This window comes from Nicotiana tabacum, chromosome 17 (genome assembly GCF_000715075.1).
Source record: "Nicotiana tabacum cultivar K326 chromosome 17, ASM71507v2, whole genome shotgun sequence".
Lineage (NCBI taxonomy): Eukaryota > Viridiplantae > Streptophyta > Magnoliopsida > Solanales > Solanaceae > Nicotiana > Nicotiana tabacum.
In genome coordinates this window covers 71,179,561-71,196,855 of record NC_134096.1, presented here as the reverse complement: position 1 = coordinate 71,196,855, position 17,295 = coordinate 71,179,561, and the positions used below count along the sequence as shown (strand labels likewise).

At 40.0% G+C, this 17,295-nt stretch overlaps 1 protein-coding gene across 1 annotated transcript; it reads right to left on the bottom strand.

Moving 5' to 3' along the window:
- Positions 1–10,403: 10,403 nt before the first annotated feature.
- Positions 10,404–12,296, bottom strand: LOC142171565 (acyltransferase Pun1-like). The gene is made up of 2 exons (XM_075234471.1): positions 11,481–12,296; positions 10,404–11,232 (listed from the first exon to the last, which is right to left on the bottom strand). Exons 1-2 carry the CDS (start codon positions 12,207–12,209, stop codon positions 10,615–10,617), a joined length of 1,347 nt encoding a protein of 448 aa, XP_075090572.1. The 5' UTR covers positions 12,210–12,296; the 3' UTR covers positions 10,404–10,614.
- Positions 12,297–17,295: the final 4,999 nt, after the last annotated feature.

Below are 17,295 nucleotides of genomic sequence, written 5' to 3'. Positions count from 1 at the left end.
TCAGCCTCATCAGGTTACTCTTCGCATTCGTGAGAGGACCTTCGCGAACGCGAAGAAGGATATGACAGACACCAGAATCTGCAGAAACCAGATTTTTCCCAAGTCCAAAACATCCCGTGGCCTATCTGGAACTCACCCAAGCCCTCGGGGCTCCAAACCAAACATGCACACAAGTCTAAAAACATAATACGAACTTGCTCGCGCGATCAAATTGCCAAAATAACACCTAAAACTACGAATTTAGCACCAAATCAAATGAAATTCTCAAGAACACTTTAAAACTTTAAATTTCTCAACTAGACATCTGAATCACGTCAAATCAACTCCGTTTCTCACCACATTTCACAGGCATGTCTTAAATATCATAACGAACATGTACCGGGCTCCAGAACCAAAATACGGACCCGATACTAACAATGCCAAACATCAATAAATTTTTAAAAATAATTAATTTTCAGACTTTTAATTTTCATCAAAAATTTATATCTTGAGCTAGGGACCTCCGAATTCGATTCCGGGCATACGCCCAGGTCCCATAATTCAATACGGACCCACCGGGAATGGTAAAATACGGATCCGGGCCCGTTTACCAAAAATATTGACCGAAGTCAACTAAAATCAACTTTTAAGGCAAAAATTCTTATTTTCATTAGTCTTCAACATAAAGGATTTTCGAAAACCTGTCTGGACTGCGCACGCAAATCGAGTAGTGTAAAAAGTGATATTTTAAGGCTTAAGAGCGCAGATTCGAGTTCTAAAACATAAGATGACCTTTTGGGTCATCACATTCTCCACCTCTAAAACAACCGTGCGTCCTCGAACGGACATAGAAAAATACCTGGGCGGTGAAAATGTGGGGATATCTACTCCGCATATCAGACTCGGACTCCCAAGTAGCTGCCTCAATAGGCTGACCTCTCCACTGTACTCGAACTGAAGGGTAACTCTTTGACCTCAACTGACGAACCCGCCGGTCTAGAATGGCCACCGGCTCCTCCTCGTAAGTCAAATCCTTGTCCAACTTGACAGAGCTGAAATCTAACACGTGGGACGGGTCACCATGATATTTCCGGAGCGTAGACACATGGAATACCGGATGAACTGAGGATAACCCTGGAGGCAATACAAGTCTATAAGCTACCTCCCCCACGCTCTCGAGGATCTCAAATGACCCGATATACCTAGGGCTCAATTTGCCCTTCTTTCCGAACCTCATTACACCCTTCATGGGCGATACCCGAAGCAATATTATTTCTCCAACCATGAATGCAATATCACAAATATTACGGTCAGCATAACTCTTTTGCCTGGACTGAGCTGTACGAAGTCGATCCTGTATAATCTTGACCTTGTCCAAGGCCTCCTGAACTAAATCTGTACCTAATAATCGAGCCTCTCCCGGCTCAAACCACCCAACTGGCGACCTACACCGTCTACCATATAATGCCTCATAAGGGGCCATCTGAATGCTCGACTGGTAGCTGTTATTGTAGGAAAACTACGCTAACGGCAAAAACTGATCCCAAGAACCTCCAAAGTCAATAACACAGGCACGGAGCATATCCTCCAAGATAGTACGCTCGGACTGCCCGTCTGTCTGAGGATGAAATGTTATGCTCAACTCAACCCGCGTACCTAACTCACGCTGAATTGCCCTCCAAAAGTGCGAGGTAAACTGCGTACCTTGATCAGAAATGATAGACACGGGCACACCGTGAAGACGGGCGATCTCACGAATATAAATCTCTGCCAACCGCTCCGAGGAATAGGTAACTGCCATAGGAATGAAATGTGCTTACTTAGTCAGCCTGTCCATAATGACCCAAACTATATCGAACTTCTTCTGAGTCCGTGGGAGTCCAACAACAAAGTCCATAGTGATACGCTCCCACTTCCACTCAGGAATATCTAACCTCTGAAGTAAACCACCAGGTCTCTGATACTCACACTTTACCTGCTGGAAAATTTAGGCACCGAGCTACATAGGCAACTATGTCCTTCTTCATTCGCCTCCACTAATAATGCTTCCTCAAGTCCTGATACATCTTGGCGGCGCCAGGATGAATAGAATACCGGGAACTGTGGGACTCCTCAAGGATCAACTCACGAAGTCCATCCACATTAGGCACACAAATACGACCTTGCATCCTCAAACCTCCGTCATCTCTAACAGTAACCTACTTGGCACCACCATTCCGCACTATGTCTCTAAGGACAAGTAAATGAGGATCGTCATCTTGCCGATCCTTGATGCACTCAAATAAAGAAGACCGAGCAACTGTACAAGCTAGAACACGTCTGGGCTCAGAAACATCTAACCTCACGAACTGGTTGGCCAAGGCCTGAACATCCAATGCAAGCGATCTCTCACCAACTGGAATATATGCAAGGCTACCCATACTGACTGATTTTCTACTCAAAGCATCGGCCACCATTTTGGCCTTCCCGGGATGATACAATATGATGATATCATAGTCTTTCAATAGATCCAGCCACCTTCTCTACCTCAAATTGAGTTCCTTCTGCTTGAACAAATACTGCAAGATTCGATGATCAGTGAATACCTCACATGGCACGCCGTAAAGATAGTGCCTCCAAATCTTCAGCGCGTGAACAATGGCTGCCAGCTCTAGATCATGAACAGGGTAATTCTTCTCGTGAACCTTCAACTTCCGTGAAGCATATGCAATAACCTTGCCACCCTGCATCAATACCACACCCAGACCAATACGAGATGCGTCACAATATACAGTATAAGATCCTGAACCTGTGGGTAAAACCAATACCGGTGTCGTAGTCAAAGCTGTCTTGAGCTTCCGAAAGCTCGCTTCACACTCGTCTGACCATATGAACGGGGCACCCTTCTGGGTCAATCTGGTCAACGGGGCTACTATAGATGAAAACCCCTCCACAAATCGAAGGTAATAGCCTACCAAACCCAGGAAACTACGGATCTCTGTAGCTGATGTGGGTCTAGGCCAGTTCTGGACTGCCTCAATCTTCTTAGGATCCACCTGAATACCCTATGTTGACACAACGTGACCCAATAAAGCAACTGAAAACTTAGCATATAACTGGCTGTCTTTCAGGGTCTGAAGAATGATCCAAAGATGCTGCTCATGCTCCTCTAGACTGTGGGAGTAGATCAAGATATCATCAATAAACACAACCACAAAGGAATCCAAGTAGGGTTTGAAAACCCAGTTCATCAAATCCATGAAGGCTGCTGGGGCATTTGTCATCCCAAATGACATCACTAGAAACTCATAATACCCATACAGAGTTCGAAAAGCTGTCTTAGGAACATCGGACGCCCTAATCCTCAACTGATGGTATCCAGATCTCAAATCAATCTTTGAAAACACCTTGGAACCCTGAAGCTGATCAAATAAATCATCAATCCTCAACAATGGATATTTATTCTTGATGGTGACTTTGTTCAACTGCCGATAATCTATACATATCCTCATCGATCCATCTTTTTTCTTCACAAACAACACAAGTGTACTGCAGGGCAAGACACTGGGTCTAATGAAGCCTTTATCAAGCAAATCTTGCAACTGCTCCTTCAATTCTTTCAACTCTAGCAGGGCCATGCGATATGGCGGAATGGAAATAGGCTGAGTGCCTGGAGCCAAATCAATGCAGAAATCAATATCCCTGTCGGGTGGCATCCCCGGCAGGTCTGCAGGAAACACCTCTGGAAACTCACGAACCACTGGCACCGAATCTATGGAAGGAACCTCCGCACTAGAATCGCGGACATAAGCCACATAAGCTAGATACCCCTTCTCGACCATATGCCGAGCTTTCACATAAGAGATAACCCTGCTGGAAGAATGGCCAAGATTCCCTCTCCACTCTAATCGAGGCAACCCCTGCAAGGCTAAGGTCACCGTCTTGGAGTGACAATCTAATATAGCATGATAATGTGACATCCAATCCATGCCCAGTATGACATCAAAATCAACCATGTCGAGAAGTAGAAGATCTACACGAGTCTCAAGACTCCCAATGGTGACCACACACGAACGATAAACATGATCTACAATAATAACATCACCCACTGGTGTGGACACATACATAGGAGCACTCAAAGAATCACGGGGCACAACCAAATAGGAAGCAAAATAGGAAGACACATAGGAGTAAGTAGATCCCAGATCAAATAGAACTGAAGCATCTCTACTGCAAACTGAAATAGTACCTGTGATAACAATGTCGGATGACTCAGCCTCAGGCCTGGCTGGAAAAGCATAACATTGGGGCTGAGCCCCACCACCTTGAACTACATCCCTGGGATGGCCTCTAGCTGGCTGGTCTCCACCTCTAACGACCTGACCTCCAATCTTAACTACATGGCCCCTACCTCTGGCTGCCTGACCCCTGCCTCTGGTTGGCTGAGCAGGTGGTGCAGCAACTGGTGCCGGAACCATGGCACATGAATTCTGATCCTGTGAGCTGCCCGTTGCCCGAAGGCAAAATCTAGCAATATGCCTCGAATCACCACATGTATAACATAACCTCGGCTGTTGTGACTGCTGACCCTGAAACTGACCTTGTCGACCTGAATAACCACCCTGATAACTCTAGAGTGGAGATGCACTAATAGGAGCTGGTGGTGCGCTATAGGCTAGCTGGTCAGAATAATGCATCTGAGTACCACGACCACCTGAGGCACCGTGGGATGCCTGGAGCGTTGAATGAAACGGCTTGGGAGGATGGCCTCTACCAAAAGTACTCCTGCCTCTAGATGAGGCACCGCTGAACTCACCGAAATGACGAGGACTCTTATCAGACCCCTGACCTCCCTGAGTAAGAACCATCTCGACTCGTCTGGCGACATTAGCAGCCGCCTGAAAAGAAATCTCACTCCAAGTCTCTTTAGCCATCTGTAATCTTATAGGCTGAGCAAGTCCATCAATAAACCTCCTCACCCTCTCTCTCTCGGTGGGAAGCAGAAGAATGGCATGACAGGCCAAATCCACAAAACGGGTCTCATACTGAGTAACAGTCATACTGCCCTGCTGGAGACGCTCAACTGACAGCGACGCTCCTCTCTCAATATGATAGGCAGAAACTTCTCTATGAAGAGCTGAGAGAACTGGTCCCAAGTAAGGGCGGGCGACCCAGCTGTTCTGGTCAACAGGTAATCTCTCCACCATTTCTTGGCGGAACCAGTCATCTGAAATGCAGCAAAATCGACCCCATTGGTCTTCATTATACCCATGTTCCGTAGAACCTCGTGACAGCTGTCAAGATACTCCTGGGGGTCCTCTGAAGGAGCAACACAGAAGTGAACAGGAAAGAGCTTGGTAAACCTGTCCAATCTCCATAAAGCCTCAGAAGACATAGCTGGCCCATCTCCAGCCTGCGCCGCAATAATCGGCTGAACTAATTCGATTGGCTGAGCTGCTGGAGCCTGATAATGGGGAGCTATCTGCTCCGGAGTAGGAGTGGTAGGAGTCCGGGCTCCTCCTCCAGCCTGAGAGAATGCTGGTGCCATGGGAAATGCGCCAGTCTGGGCCACACTCTCCATAAGTCCCACCAAACGGACCAAAGCGTCCTGAAGTACTGGGGTAGCAATGAACCCCTCCGGAACCTGAGCTGGTCCGACAGGAACAGTCTGGGCTGGAACCTTCTCGTCAATCTCTATCTGAGGCTCCACTGCTGGGGCTGCTGCTCGGGCTCTAGGCTGAGCCCTGCCCCTGCCTTGGCCTTTGGCACGGCCTCAACCTCGACCTCGACCTCTGCCCCGCGTAGGAGCTATCACTGGAGGCTTTGGCTGCTGCTCAGCTGAGGAAGCGGTACGTGTTCTCGCCATCTGCGAGAGAATAAGAGTAGAAGAGTTCAATCAGTATTAAGAAAGCAAAATGCACGGCAGAGAAGAATAGAAGTGAAACTTTTACCTAAACTTTATCACCTCCGGAAGATAAGCACGGACGTCTCCGTACCGATCCTCCAGACTCTACTAAGCTTGCTCGTGAATCGCGAGACCTAAGCAACCTAGTGCTCTGATACCAACTGTCACGACCCGAATTTTCCCAACGACGGGACTATGATGGCGCCTAACATTTCACTTGCCAGGCAAGCCAACGTTAGAGAATCATTAACCAATTCCTTATTTCCATTCAGTAAATAACAATAATTAGCTAAAATGAAATATAACAAGTGCGGAATATCATAAAACTGTGTTAATTACTACCACCCGGATCTGGAGTCACAATTCACGAGCATTCTAGAATTTACTACAAGTAATAGTCTGAAAGAAACACAACTGTCTGAATGAAAGAAACAGTAGGACATAAAAAGATAGACAGGGACTTCAAGGTCTGTGAACGTCGACAAATCTACCTTGAGTCTCCGGACAACGGACCAATCGCAAATCTCGATCAACCTGAGCCGGTATCAAAATCTGTACAGAAAGTGCAGAGTGTAGCATCAGTACAACCAACCCCATGTACTGGTAAGTGTCGAGCCTAACTTCGACGAAGTAGTGACTAGGCTAAGGCAAGGCACCTACAATCAACTTGTACAATTTAACAGTGTATACGCAAATAATAGGAATGAAGAACTAAATAGGAAATGTCAGGAGGGGAGACATACTGAGGGGAATACAAGATGAAGAACTACAACAGAATGATCACCGGAGCAGTCAATATACCATGAATCAACAGGAATTGTGAATACAGTAAAGAAAAATACACGGCATCACCCTTCGTGCTTTTACTCTCAATCTCACCATAAAATTAATAGAAACGGCACGGCATCACCCTTCGTGCTTTTACTCTCATATCATGGCACGACATCACCCTTCGTGCATTAACACTCACAATATGGCACGGCATCACCCTTCGTGCATTAACACTCTCCCTTACCATAATGCAATGCATAAATAACAACAGGGATATAGAATAACAAGTACAAACCTTACTTCAATATTTGGTTCCATAATATCAATCTCAACTTGAAATAAAAACTCAATTATCACCAGAAAATCCCGTAAACATGATAAGAACGATAATTTGAACAACACTAGTATAACACATAGCAATTTGGCATAGGAATGAAACAATATCAGAAAATAGAGAAACATAGAAAAACAGGTAAATTGGCGGCGCATAGGTACTCGTCACCTCACATATATGCCTCTCACATGAATTTCACTTAGCAAATAATCTAAGGTTCCTAATTCATTAAATTCAGCGTTTGACATAACACTTACCTCGCTCCGAAGACCACTTAATTCTCAATCACAGCTTTTCCTTTGGAATTCACCTCCAAACCACTCGTATCTATTCAAAATTCAAATATTCCTAAAGGAATCAATTATATTGCATAAATTAAATTTTCTAATTTTTCCTCCAAAAAATCGAAAAATCGACCCCGGGCCCGCTTAGTCAAAACCCGAGGTTCGGACCAAAATCTTTTACCCATTCATCCTCCAGCCCGAATATATAATTAGCTTTGGAATCTGACCTCAAATTGAGGTCTAAATCCCCAAATTCCTGAAATCCCTATTTTCTACCCTAACCCCTAATTCTACCATGAAAACTCTAGATTTTAGGTTGAAAATTCAAGAAATGGGTAATTGAAAAAAAAATGGTTTAGAATCACTTACCAATAATTTGGGGAAGGAATGACTCTTGAAAAATCGCCCCTCACCGTTTGGTTTTCGAGAAAAATGAGTTTTTGGCAAAAATCCCGTTTTGGATTCTTTTTAAGTGTTGGGCGACAGTATTCATCGCGTTCGCGAGAGCACTGTCGCGTTCGCGAAGGGTACTGGCTGCCAAGACTTCTTCTTCGCGAGGAATGGCTCGCGTTCGCGAGGAATGGCTCGCGTTCGCGCTGAAGGAACAACCAACCCCCCTCCCCCCAGGTCCCCACATGCTTCGTGTTCGCGTGAGCTGGTCGCGTTCGCGAAGGGTAAATCCCTCATCACTTCGCGTTCGCGATCAGGCCTTCGCATTCACGAAGAAGAAATCTCAGCCTCATCATGTTACTCTTCGCATTCGCGAGAGGACCTTCGCGAATGCGAAGAAGGATATGACAGACACCAGAATCTGCAGAAACCAGATTTTTTCCGAGTCCAAAACATCCTGTGGCCTAAACATGCACACAAGTCTAAAAACATCATACGAACTTGCTCGCGCGATCAAATCGCCAAAATAACACCTAGAACTACGAATTTAGCACCAAATCAAATGAAATTCTCAAGAATACTTTAAAACTTCAAATTTCTCAACTGGACGTCCGAATCACATCAAATCAACTCTGTTTCTCACCAAATTTCACAGGCATGTCTTAAATATCATAACGAACTTGTACCGGGCTCTGAAACCAAAATACGGACCCGATACTAACAATGCCAAACATCAATCAATTCTTAAAAATAATTAATTTTCAGATTTTTAATTTTCATCAAAAATTCATATCTTGAGCTAGGGACCTCCAAATTCGATTTCGGGCATACGCCCAGGTCACATAATTCAGTACGGACCCACCGGGACCGTCAAAATACGAATCCGGGCCCGTTTACCTAAAATATTGACCGAAGTTAACTAAAATCAACTTTTAAGGCAAAAATTCTTATTTTCATTAGTCTTTAACATAAAAGCTTTCCGAAAACCTGTTCGGACTGCTCATGCAAATCGAGGAGGGTAAAAAAATGAGATTTTTAAGGCTTAAGAGCGCAGCTTCGAGTTCTAAAATATAAGATGACCTTTTGGGTCATCACAGTGCATTCGTCCGCATCTGCGCTCACGCAAGTGCGGAAATTTCTCTCGCACCTGCGACCAATGCCTCACAGCCCTCTGCCCGCATCTGTGCTCCTTCTCGCGCAGGTGCGATTCCGCACCTGCGAAGCATTTTACGCACCTGCGCACTTCGCTTCAGCGCGCACCTGCTCGCACTTGCGACTACTTGTCCGCATGTGCGATTACACCGGAAAGCTTCAGTTCCAACAGTCTTCCAAATTCAAAAATCAATCTGTTAACCATCCGAAACTCACCCGAGGCCCTCGGGTCCCCGTCCGAACATACCAATAAGTTTCATAACATAACACGAACCTACTCGAGGCCTCAAATCATACCTAACAACCTCAAAAATACGAACTACACACGGATTCAAGCCTAATAAATTTTTAAATTTCCAAATTCTACAAACGATGCCGAAACCTATTAAATCGCATCCGATTGGCCTCAAATTTTGCACACAGTCACATTGCACATTATAGACCTATTCAAATTTCTGGAATCGGATTCCGACCCCGATATCAAAAAGTCATACCCCCGATCAAACTTCCCAAAAATTCAACTTTCGGCAATTCAAGTCAAATTCTACTACGGACCTCCAATTAATTTTTCGGACACGCTCCTAAGTTCAAAATTACCATACGGAGCTATTGGAATCATCAAAATTCGAATCCGAGGTCGTTTACACATAAGTCCGCATCCGGTCACTATTTTAACTTAAGCTTTAAACCTTGGAACTAAGTGTTCTAATTCCTTCCAAAACCTCACTAGACCCGAACCAATTACCTCGACAATTCACACAACAACTATAAAGTACAATTTGAGAAGTAAATGGGAAAACGAGATTGTAATACTCAAAACGACCCACCGTGTCGTTACATTATACCAGCAGATAATTTCACTTGTTAAACAATAAGATTGCCTTCGTTGTTGCCATTTTTGGTTCCATGCAACATATACTTTCTAAAGAAAAATTTGCTAGTTAAAGAAGATTCTCATTTTCAAATTGTTTCCACTTCTTAGCAACCGTACGCTATTTTGTCTTAGTAGTAATGTAAAGTACATGTAGGTGTTTCTTTTCACCTAATTTAATAACCCTTTGGAGTGGATGAGTCATAGTAAGTGATACTAATATACATACATGGCACTTTTACTAAGTATCTTTTCCTTATCCAATCCATTGATAAGAATATCTATTTATTAGGTGGGACCTACTTAGAACAACAAATTAGATTCCCTATCCCCTTAAACCTTTCTCATCCAACAGCTAATACCGACCGATTTTTATTGATAAAAATTTTTACAATTTAATTTTGTTATGGAAAAAATTAATTGAGCTTGAGCGGGAAAAATTAAATCAAAATTTCAATCGAATTCGGTCGGTATACTTGAATTTTTTAACTAAACTTTTTTTTGATAGGTAATATGCAAGTTTGACCATAAAAATTTTAACAATTTATTTTTGTTATGGAAAAAAATAATTGAGCTTGAGCGGGAAAAATTAAATCAAAATTTCGATCGAATTCGGTCGGTATACTTGAATTTTTTAACTAAACTTTTTTTTGGTAGATAATATGCAAGTCTGACTAGGTCTTGGTCAAATATTGACCCATGAATAACCTAGTAGCTTAACGTTGAACCATATCAGCGTTAATCATAAAATACCGTAGTAATCATATTGATGAAACATACAATTACAAATTATATATTGGGTGATAGTTACATATCAGAAAAATCAAACCAACCAAGTAAACAAAATAAAAGGCACGTATTCCACTTAGAAATAATATTAAGGGACCAAATAATTAAACATGCAAAATCATACAACGAAACAGAAATGCAGATTCCAAACTCCTAGTAATTAAAGACTTGGAAGTGAGGAGGAGGCAAACTGAAGAAGTTCCTCATCACATTCAAATGCAGACATATGTTGTTTCTGCAACATCACTCGCGCCTCGACGCCTCGCCCAGTTTTGTAATCTTTCAAGAAGAAGTAATTCTTGGAAGGACCATTTGCTAGACACACTCTTTCAGGTTTTCCCAATCCAAAATCTACACTGTAGAGTGGGAATTTGCAAACGTTGCTGCAAAAATACATAGTAGTAGTAGTAGAATTTTCATCTTTTTCTTCAAATGGTAATTTTCCTTTTTTCATGGAATCTATTATTTCTAAGACCAGTTCATTTTCATCAACTTGGTCTTTCTTGTACGCTACCTCAACTTCCTTCCTTAGATTATGAATCAATCTTGGCAACTCAATATCTTGCATAGCTGCTGTGGAGAACGTGGAAACGAGATTTCCAATTGCACTTCGTCGTAGACGAGGTTTGATCATCGTACGTACATTTAAGTAGTGAACCAACTTAGATGGTTGTATATTTGCAGAACTTGCTGCTGCTGCCTTTGTTGCAGATTTGTAAAGAAGTGCACTAACAACTTCAGCCCGTGTTGGGTTCTCTACTCCTGATTCAACTGCTATCTTCAATCCCAAAAAATGTCAGTCTTTTTTTGCAAGAAAAAATTATTTAAGTAGGTGAGACATTTAAGAGTACCTTTAATAAATACATTCAGATCGCTCTACAACAACATCATCGTATAATAACCATTCACTATAAAATGCAAGTTTCTTTTAGAACTAATTTCCATGTTATATTATAATATATGTTCTTTATAACAATACTTTGCTGTAACAATCAAAAATAGCTAGTGAACTGGTGGTAGTATTACCTTAGCTCGAAGAGCATCCAATTTGGCAGCCGGAAAAATGAATCTTTTCTGTACGCACTCACTGACATTAGACATTATTTGTGGAGCAACAAGAGGACCATTTAGTGAAGAGAGAATAGAATCTCCTACAAATCTAGGAGAAGGAACTACAAATCTACGATCACGAGTGACATTAGCCCAATGATTAAGAAAATTAATCACAGAGCAACCATCGCCAATCTTATGCGATAAACATGCACTAATGGCTATTCCCCCACAATCAAACTTACTCAATTGAACCACAAGTAAATTACCACCTTCATAATTATTCTTCCAAGGCAAGTCCTTTGGAAAAACTATACTCTCTGCATCAGTTGCATGAGGATGGTTAAGGATTTCAGACATGGGACAATTAATTTTAACACTCAAGAACTCAGCTCCCATGTCATTACACTCAACAGTAGCATTGTCTCTCAATATTCCTGCGTAAGGATAGTAAGAGACTAGAGTTTGTGACAGAGATGTCTGCAACAAATCAGCTATGCGGGAAAGTTGAGAATTGTTTGACTCTTCTCTTTGCGGTTTAGGGTAAAAAAAGGCCACAGGAATATACATATTACTGACCGATTGATCGACGAAAGATAGCTTGTGAAGTCTAAGTGTAGAAGGGGTGAGAGTAGAAGGTTTGATGAAGGATTTGTCACAAATAGAAACAAGTGATGGTGATGATAATAATCCCGAAGCGGCCATGATATGGTTAATGAACAAATAACACTACTTCAATTCCCTAGCTTTATGCGATACTCCTATATATCAATTAATTGCCTACGCTATTTTGATGCATAAACGGACACATATATATATACACACAATTGGAAATTAGTATGACACTATGACTATATACGCGTACACATGGAAATACCAAGTATCCGTGACGAAACCAAAAAATTCAATAAGGGTGTTCAAATTTTGAACACCCTTTGCTAGTGGGATATGCAAGGGTGGTCAGTTGACCTTTGCTAGTGGTATAATTTTTCGGCGAAGGGTGGTCAGTTGACCACCCTTGGGCCAACATAGCTTCGCCCCTGCTAAGTATGACCAATTAGGTATATGTACACTTACCTGGGAAAAAATAAAAGTAGAAATTGATATTTATAGGTTTATCTACAATGACTCCTTCAGTCTTAATTTATGTGATGGTATTTCTTCTTATGTCTAAAAATGACATATTTTTGTATTTATTATTATTGTAACATTAAATTTTATTTTATTCTTAATTAGATAATTTATAGCCGTACAATTTATGACTTGTTTTAAATTACTTTCTCCGTTCCAATTTATGTGAATCTGTTTGACTGGGCACGGAGTTTAAGAAAAAATGAAGATTTTTGAAATTTGTGGTCCTAAACAAATCATAAAGGGGCTAGAGTATTTGTGTGGTTATAAAAGCTTCTCATTAAGGGTAAAATTATAAGTTTAAGCAAAATTGTTTTCAAATATAGAAAGGGGTTATTCTTTTTGGAACAGACCAAAAAGAAAATACGTTCACATAAACTGGAACAGAGGTAGTGCACGTTTCTTATGTCCTTTTTCTTATATAACTTTTGAATCTAAATCAAACAGTGTCACACTAAATGGTACGACGAGAGTACTACTATAGACTATAATCACAAACCAAGATAATTGGCATGTTTGAATGGTTGTTACATATCGTTTCATAATGTATCATATTGTATTATATTGTATTGTATTGTACTGTTTGATGAATATAATATTTGGATAGATTGTATCGTTTGACATCGATTCATGATATCACGCACTAGCAAAATGAAGAATAAACTTATAATATTATAAAGAAAAATTATGACACGAGGTAGAATTATTATATAAAAAGATAGGGAAAAGGAGAAAATAAGATCATTTATTAATAATGAAGGGCGAGATGAGAGAAAAAAATAAGGTAACGACGCGACCAAATTAAATCGGTCGCTACATAAAGTGATACTTTTCGTCGTTACGTAACGACAGATTAATACGATACAATAAATTTTGTTGGAAAACATATTGGATTATGGAGAATAAGAGCTAGATTGAGGCGTGTCAAGAACACTGTTCTTAAGGATATTTCGTCCACACCGTGATGGATTTGTACGTCAGTCTTGCACTAAATACACACACCATATGAATGGACATAATTTAATAGTGCATATTTAATCAACTAATGACTTGTTATTACCCATATGAATATACTTCATAGGATCAACAATCACATAGGTTGGGTTACCATCATTGTTGATATAACTCAAATTGCAATTGTCTTATTCCCCTCGATGTTTCCGATATTAATTATCTTCCCAAAGGTTTAGTCAGAAGATCGGCCAAATTCACTTCTGACTTCACATAATCTATGGAAATAATTCCATTTTTCAGCAGCTGCTTTATCACATTATGTCTCAATCGAATATGTCTACTCTTCCCATTAAAGGATTTATTTTTAGCAATGGCTATTGCAACTTGGCAATCACAATGAATCGACACAAAAGGTGTTGGTTTTATTCCTAGTGGAATACTTGCCAAAAGGTTCTTTATCCACTCGGCCTCATTGCCAGCCAATTCCAGTGCCAAACTGAGATTCCATGGTAGATCTAGCTATTATTATTTGTTTAGCTGATTTTCATACCACAACATCCTCACCAAGGGTGAACACATAACCACTAGTGGATTTTGTCTCATCTGAATCATAGATCTAGTTAACATCACTGTATCCTTCTAATATAGTGGAAAATCCATTATATTTTGATACCATAGTTCATGGTACCTCTCAAATATTTCATTACTCATACTAATGCATTACAATGATCATGACTCGGGTTATGAGTATATCTACTCAATCTACACATAACATACACAATATCAGGTCTAGTAAAATTCATCAAATGTATTAGACTACCAATAAATTGAGCATATTTATTTTGATCTACAACATCTCCCTTTTTCTTTTTTAATTGACTACTAGCATCATAAGGAGTGCTTGCATGTATCACATCAAAAATGTCAATTTTTTAAGAATTCTTTCAACATAATGTTCCTGAGTCAACATCAAGCTATTGTTATCTCTTATAATTTTCATGCCTAGAATAACGCTAGCCTCTCCTATGTCTTTCATCTCAAAATTAGAAGACATAAAAAGTTTGGTTTTATGTACCAAATCAAGGCTAGAACTAAAAATAAGCATATCATCCACATAAAGGCAAATAATAACACAAGTACCATCTACACATTTTGTATAAACACATTTATCTACTTCAATTGATGAAACACCATCATTAATCAATACTTAGCTTGATCAAGTTTTTCATGCCAATGTTTAGATGCTTGCTTTAGACCATACATAAATTTTAGCAATTTACATACTTTATTTTCTTGGCCAGACACTATACAACCCTCAGGTTGTTCCATATAAATTTTCTCTTCTAAATCACCATTTAAAAATGCGATTTTAACATTCATTTGGTGAATAAAAAGTTTATACATAGAAGCCAATGCAAGTAAAAGACGAATTGAGGAAATTCTAGTTACACGAGCATAAGTATCAAAATAATCAATATTTTGCTTTTGAGTAAAACCTTTTGCAATAAGTCTAGCTTTGTATTTATCAATGGAACCATCCGAATTGAGTTTCTTCTTAAAAATCCGTTTACAACCAACAAGTTTAGCTCCCGGAGGTAAATCAACTAAAGTCCAAGTTTTATTTTGTAAAATTGAATTTATTTCTACATCAATATATTCTTTCCAAAATGAGGCATTAGACGAAGAAATAGCTTCAGAATATGTTAAAGGATCATTATGCACAGGATAAGTATAAAAATCATTACCAAAAGATTTTTCCTTCCTTTGTCTTTTGCTTCTTCGTAAGTACTCACTTTCAAAATCATTTTGAATAATTGGAATATTTGAAATATTATCACTTGGAATAATAGGAGCATCACAAATATTCTCAAATTCTAAAGGAAAAATATTTTCAAAAAATTCAGTATTTTTTGTTTCAACAATAGTATTGTGTTCAAGCATATCACTTTTGACTACTAAAAATTTATATGCCGCACTACTTTCAACATACCCAATAAACATACAATCAGATGTTTTAGACCCCATTTTTTTTTAGGATCGGGTAACATAACTTTGGCAAGGCACTCCCACAGTTTCAAATATTTCAAGTTAGACGAATAGCCCTTCCATAACTCATAAGGAGTTTTACCCATTTTCTTATAAGAAATTCTATTTTTTTAAATGACAAGCAGATAATATGGCTTCACCCCAAAGATTATCAGGAGTACCAGAATTAATGAGCATACTATTCATCATTTCCTTTAAAGTCCTATTTGTCACGACCCAAAATCTATTAAAGGTCGTGATGGCGCCGGACACCGATGTAAGGCAAGTCAACAATAAATACTCAAATTGGTTCTCCTTTTAATATTTTGAAATCATATTTTTCTTCCAATAAATAGTAAAAGATGGAATTTACAGAGGAAATGATAATATTTTTAATAATTTCAATACAGAACAACTCATAATCACCCTAAAACCCGATGTCACAAGTGCATGAGTATCAACTAGGAATGTGAAATAAAATACAACATCTGTCCGGAATACAAATTTGGATAAGAAAAATATAAATACCCTGAAGAAGACTCTGCCAGCTGCAGTCGTAATGGGGAATGCAACTCACGTAAATCCCTGCATGCATACACGCCTCTACTCTCACAAGGCCACTAGTCACATATGTACTTGTACAAAAATGTGCAGCAAGTGCAGCATGAGTATATAATCAACGTGTACCCAATAAGTATCTAACCTAACCCCGGAGGAGTAGTGACGAGGGGTCGACATCGACACTCACTAGTGATCCAATAATATTAGGTACAGTAAAGAGATAAGTAAATATGAGGCATAGTAAATAAATGAGGTAAACAAGTAAAAAATCACGTGGTACAAATTTTTCCTTTTTACGAGGAACTCAAGCTCTCCATTAAAAATTCCCTCCTTAACCGGAGCATATATATAGATATAGTGGATCTCATCAGGTAGATCGTCATAACTCAAATCGGAAAAACTCACAGATACACTAGCTTCTTGTCAAATATTATGCACAAATCTACGAGGATATGATATAGGAAATGCCGAGGCGTACGGCCCAATCCAACATAAATATTTAATTTGTGCACTGCCGAGGGTCGAACGGCCCGAACCATAGATACATCTATTAAACTGCCGAGGCGAACGGCTCGTTCCAATGAGAGTGTGGTACATAATTCCTGCCGAGGTGAACGACCCGATCCCATAAGAATATGGCACATAAATCCTGCCGAGGCGAACGACCCGATCCTATTAGAATAAGAAGTTTTGACGGGTCCTTGACCCCACTCACGAATAAACATGTGAGTTCTAATATTTATTACAAAAACCTTTCGATGAGGTATATATATATATATATATATATATCACGGAAACATGCCATAAGAGGAGTAAAGTTATTCAGTGACTAATCATGAAATCGTGAAATCTCTACAATAGCAAGTCTAGTCTCAAGTAGAAATGTAAAACAGAGGAATTTAATAGGCGAGAAAATTCTCAAATAGTGCAGCTACATCATGATGTGAACCTAAGCCTGCCCGGACAATAACATGAATGTAGCTACGTACGGGCTCTCGTCACTTCGCGCATACGTAGCCCCTACAACAAGTAGCACACATCAATATACAACACCTTAGGGTATTTTTTCCCTCACAGAGTTAGACACGAGACTTACCTCATATATATAAATAAAAATACA

Coding starts and splice junctions, on each gene's coding strand:
- LOC142171565 (XM_075234471.1), bottom strand. CDS start 12,209: ATGGCCGCTTCGGGATTATTATCATCACCATCACTTGTTTCTATTTGT. Junction 11,233..11,480: donor TGGATGCTCTTCGAGCTAAG/GTAATACTACCA, acceptor TTGGGATTGAAG/ATAGCAGTTGAATCAGGAGT.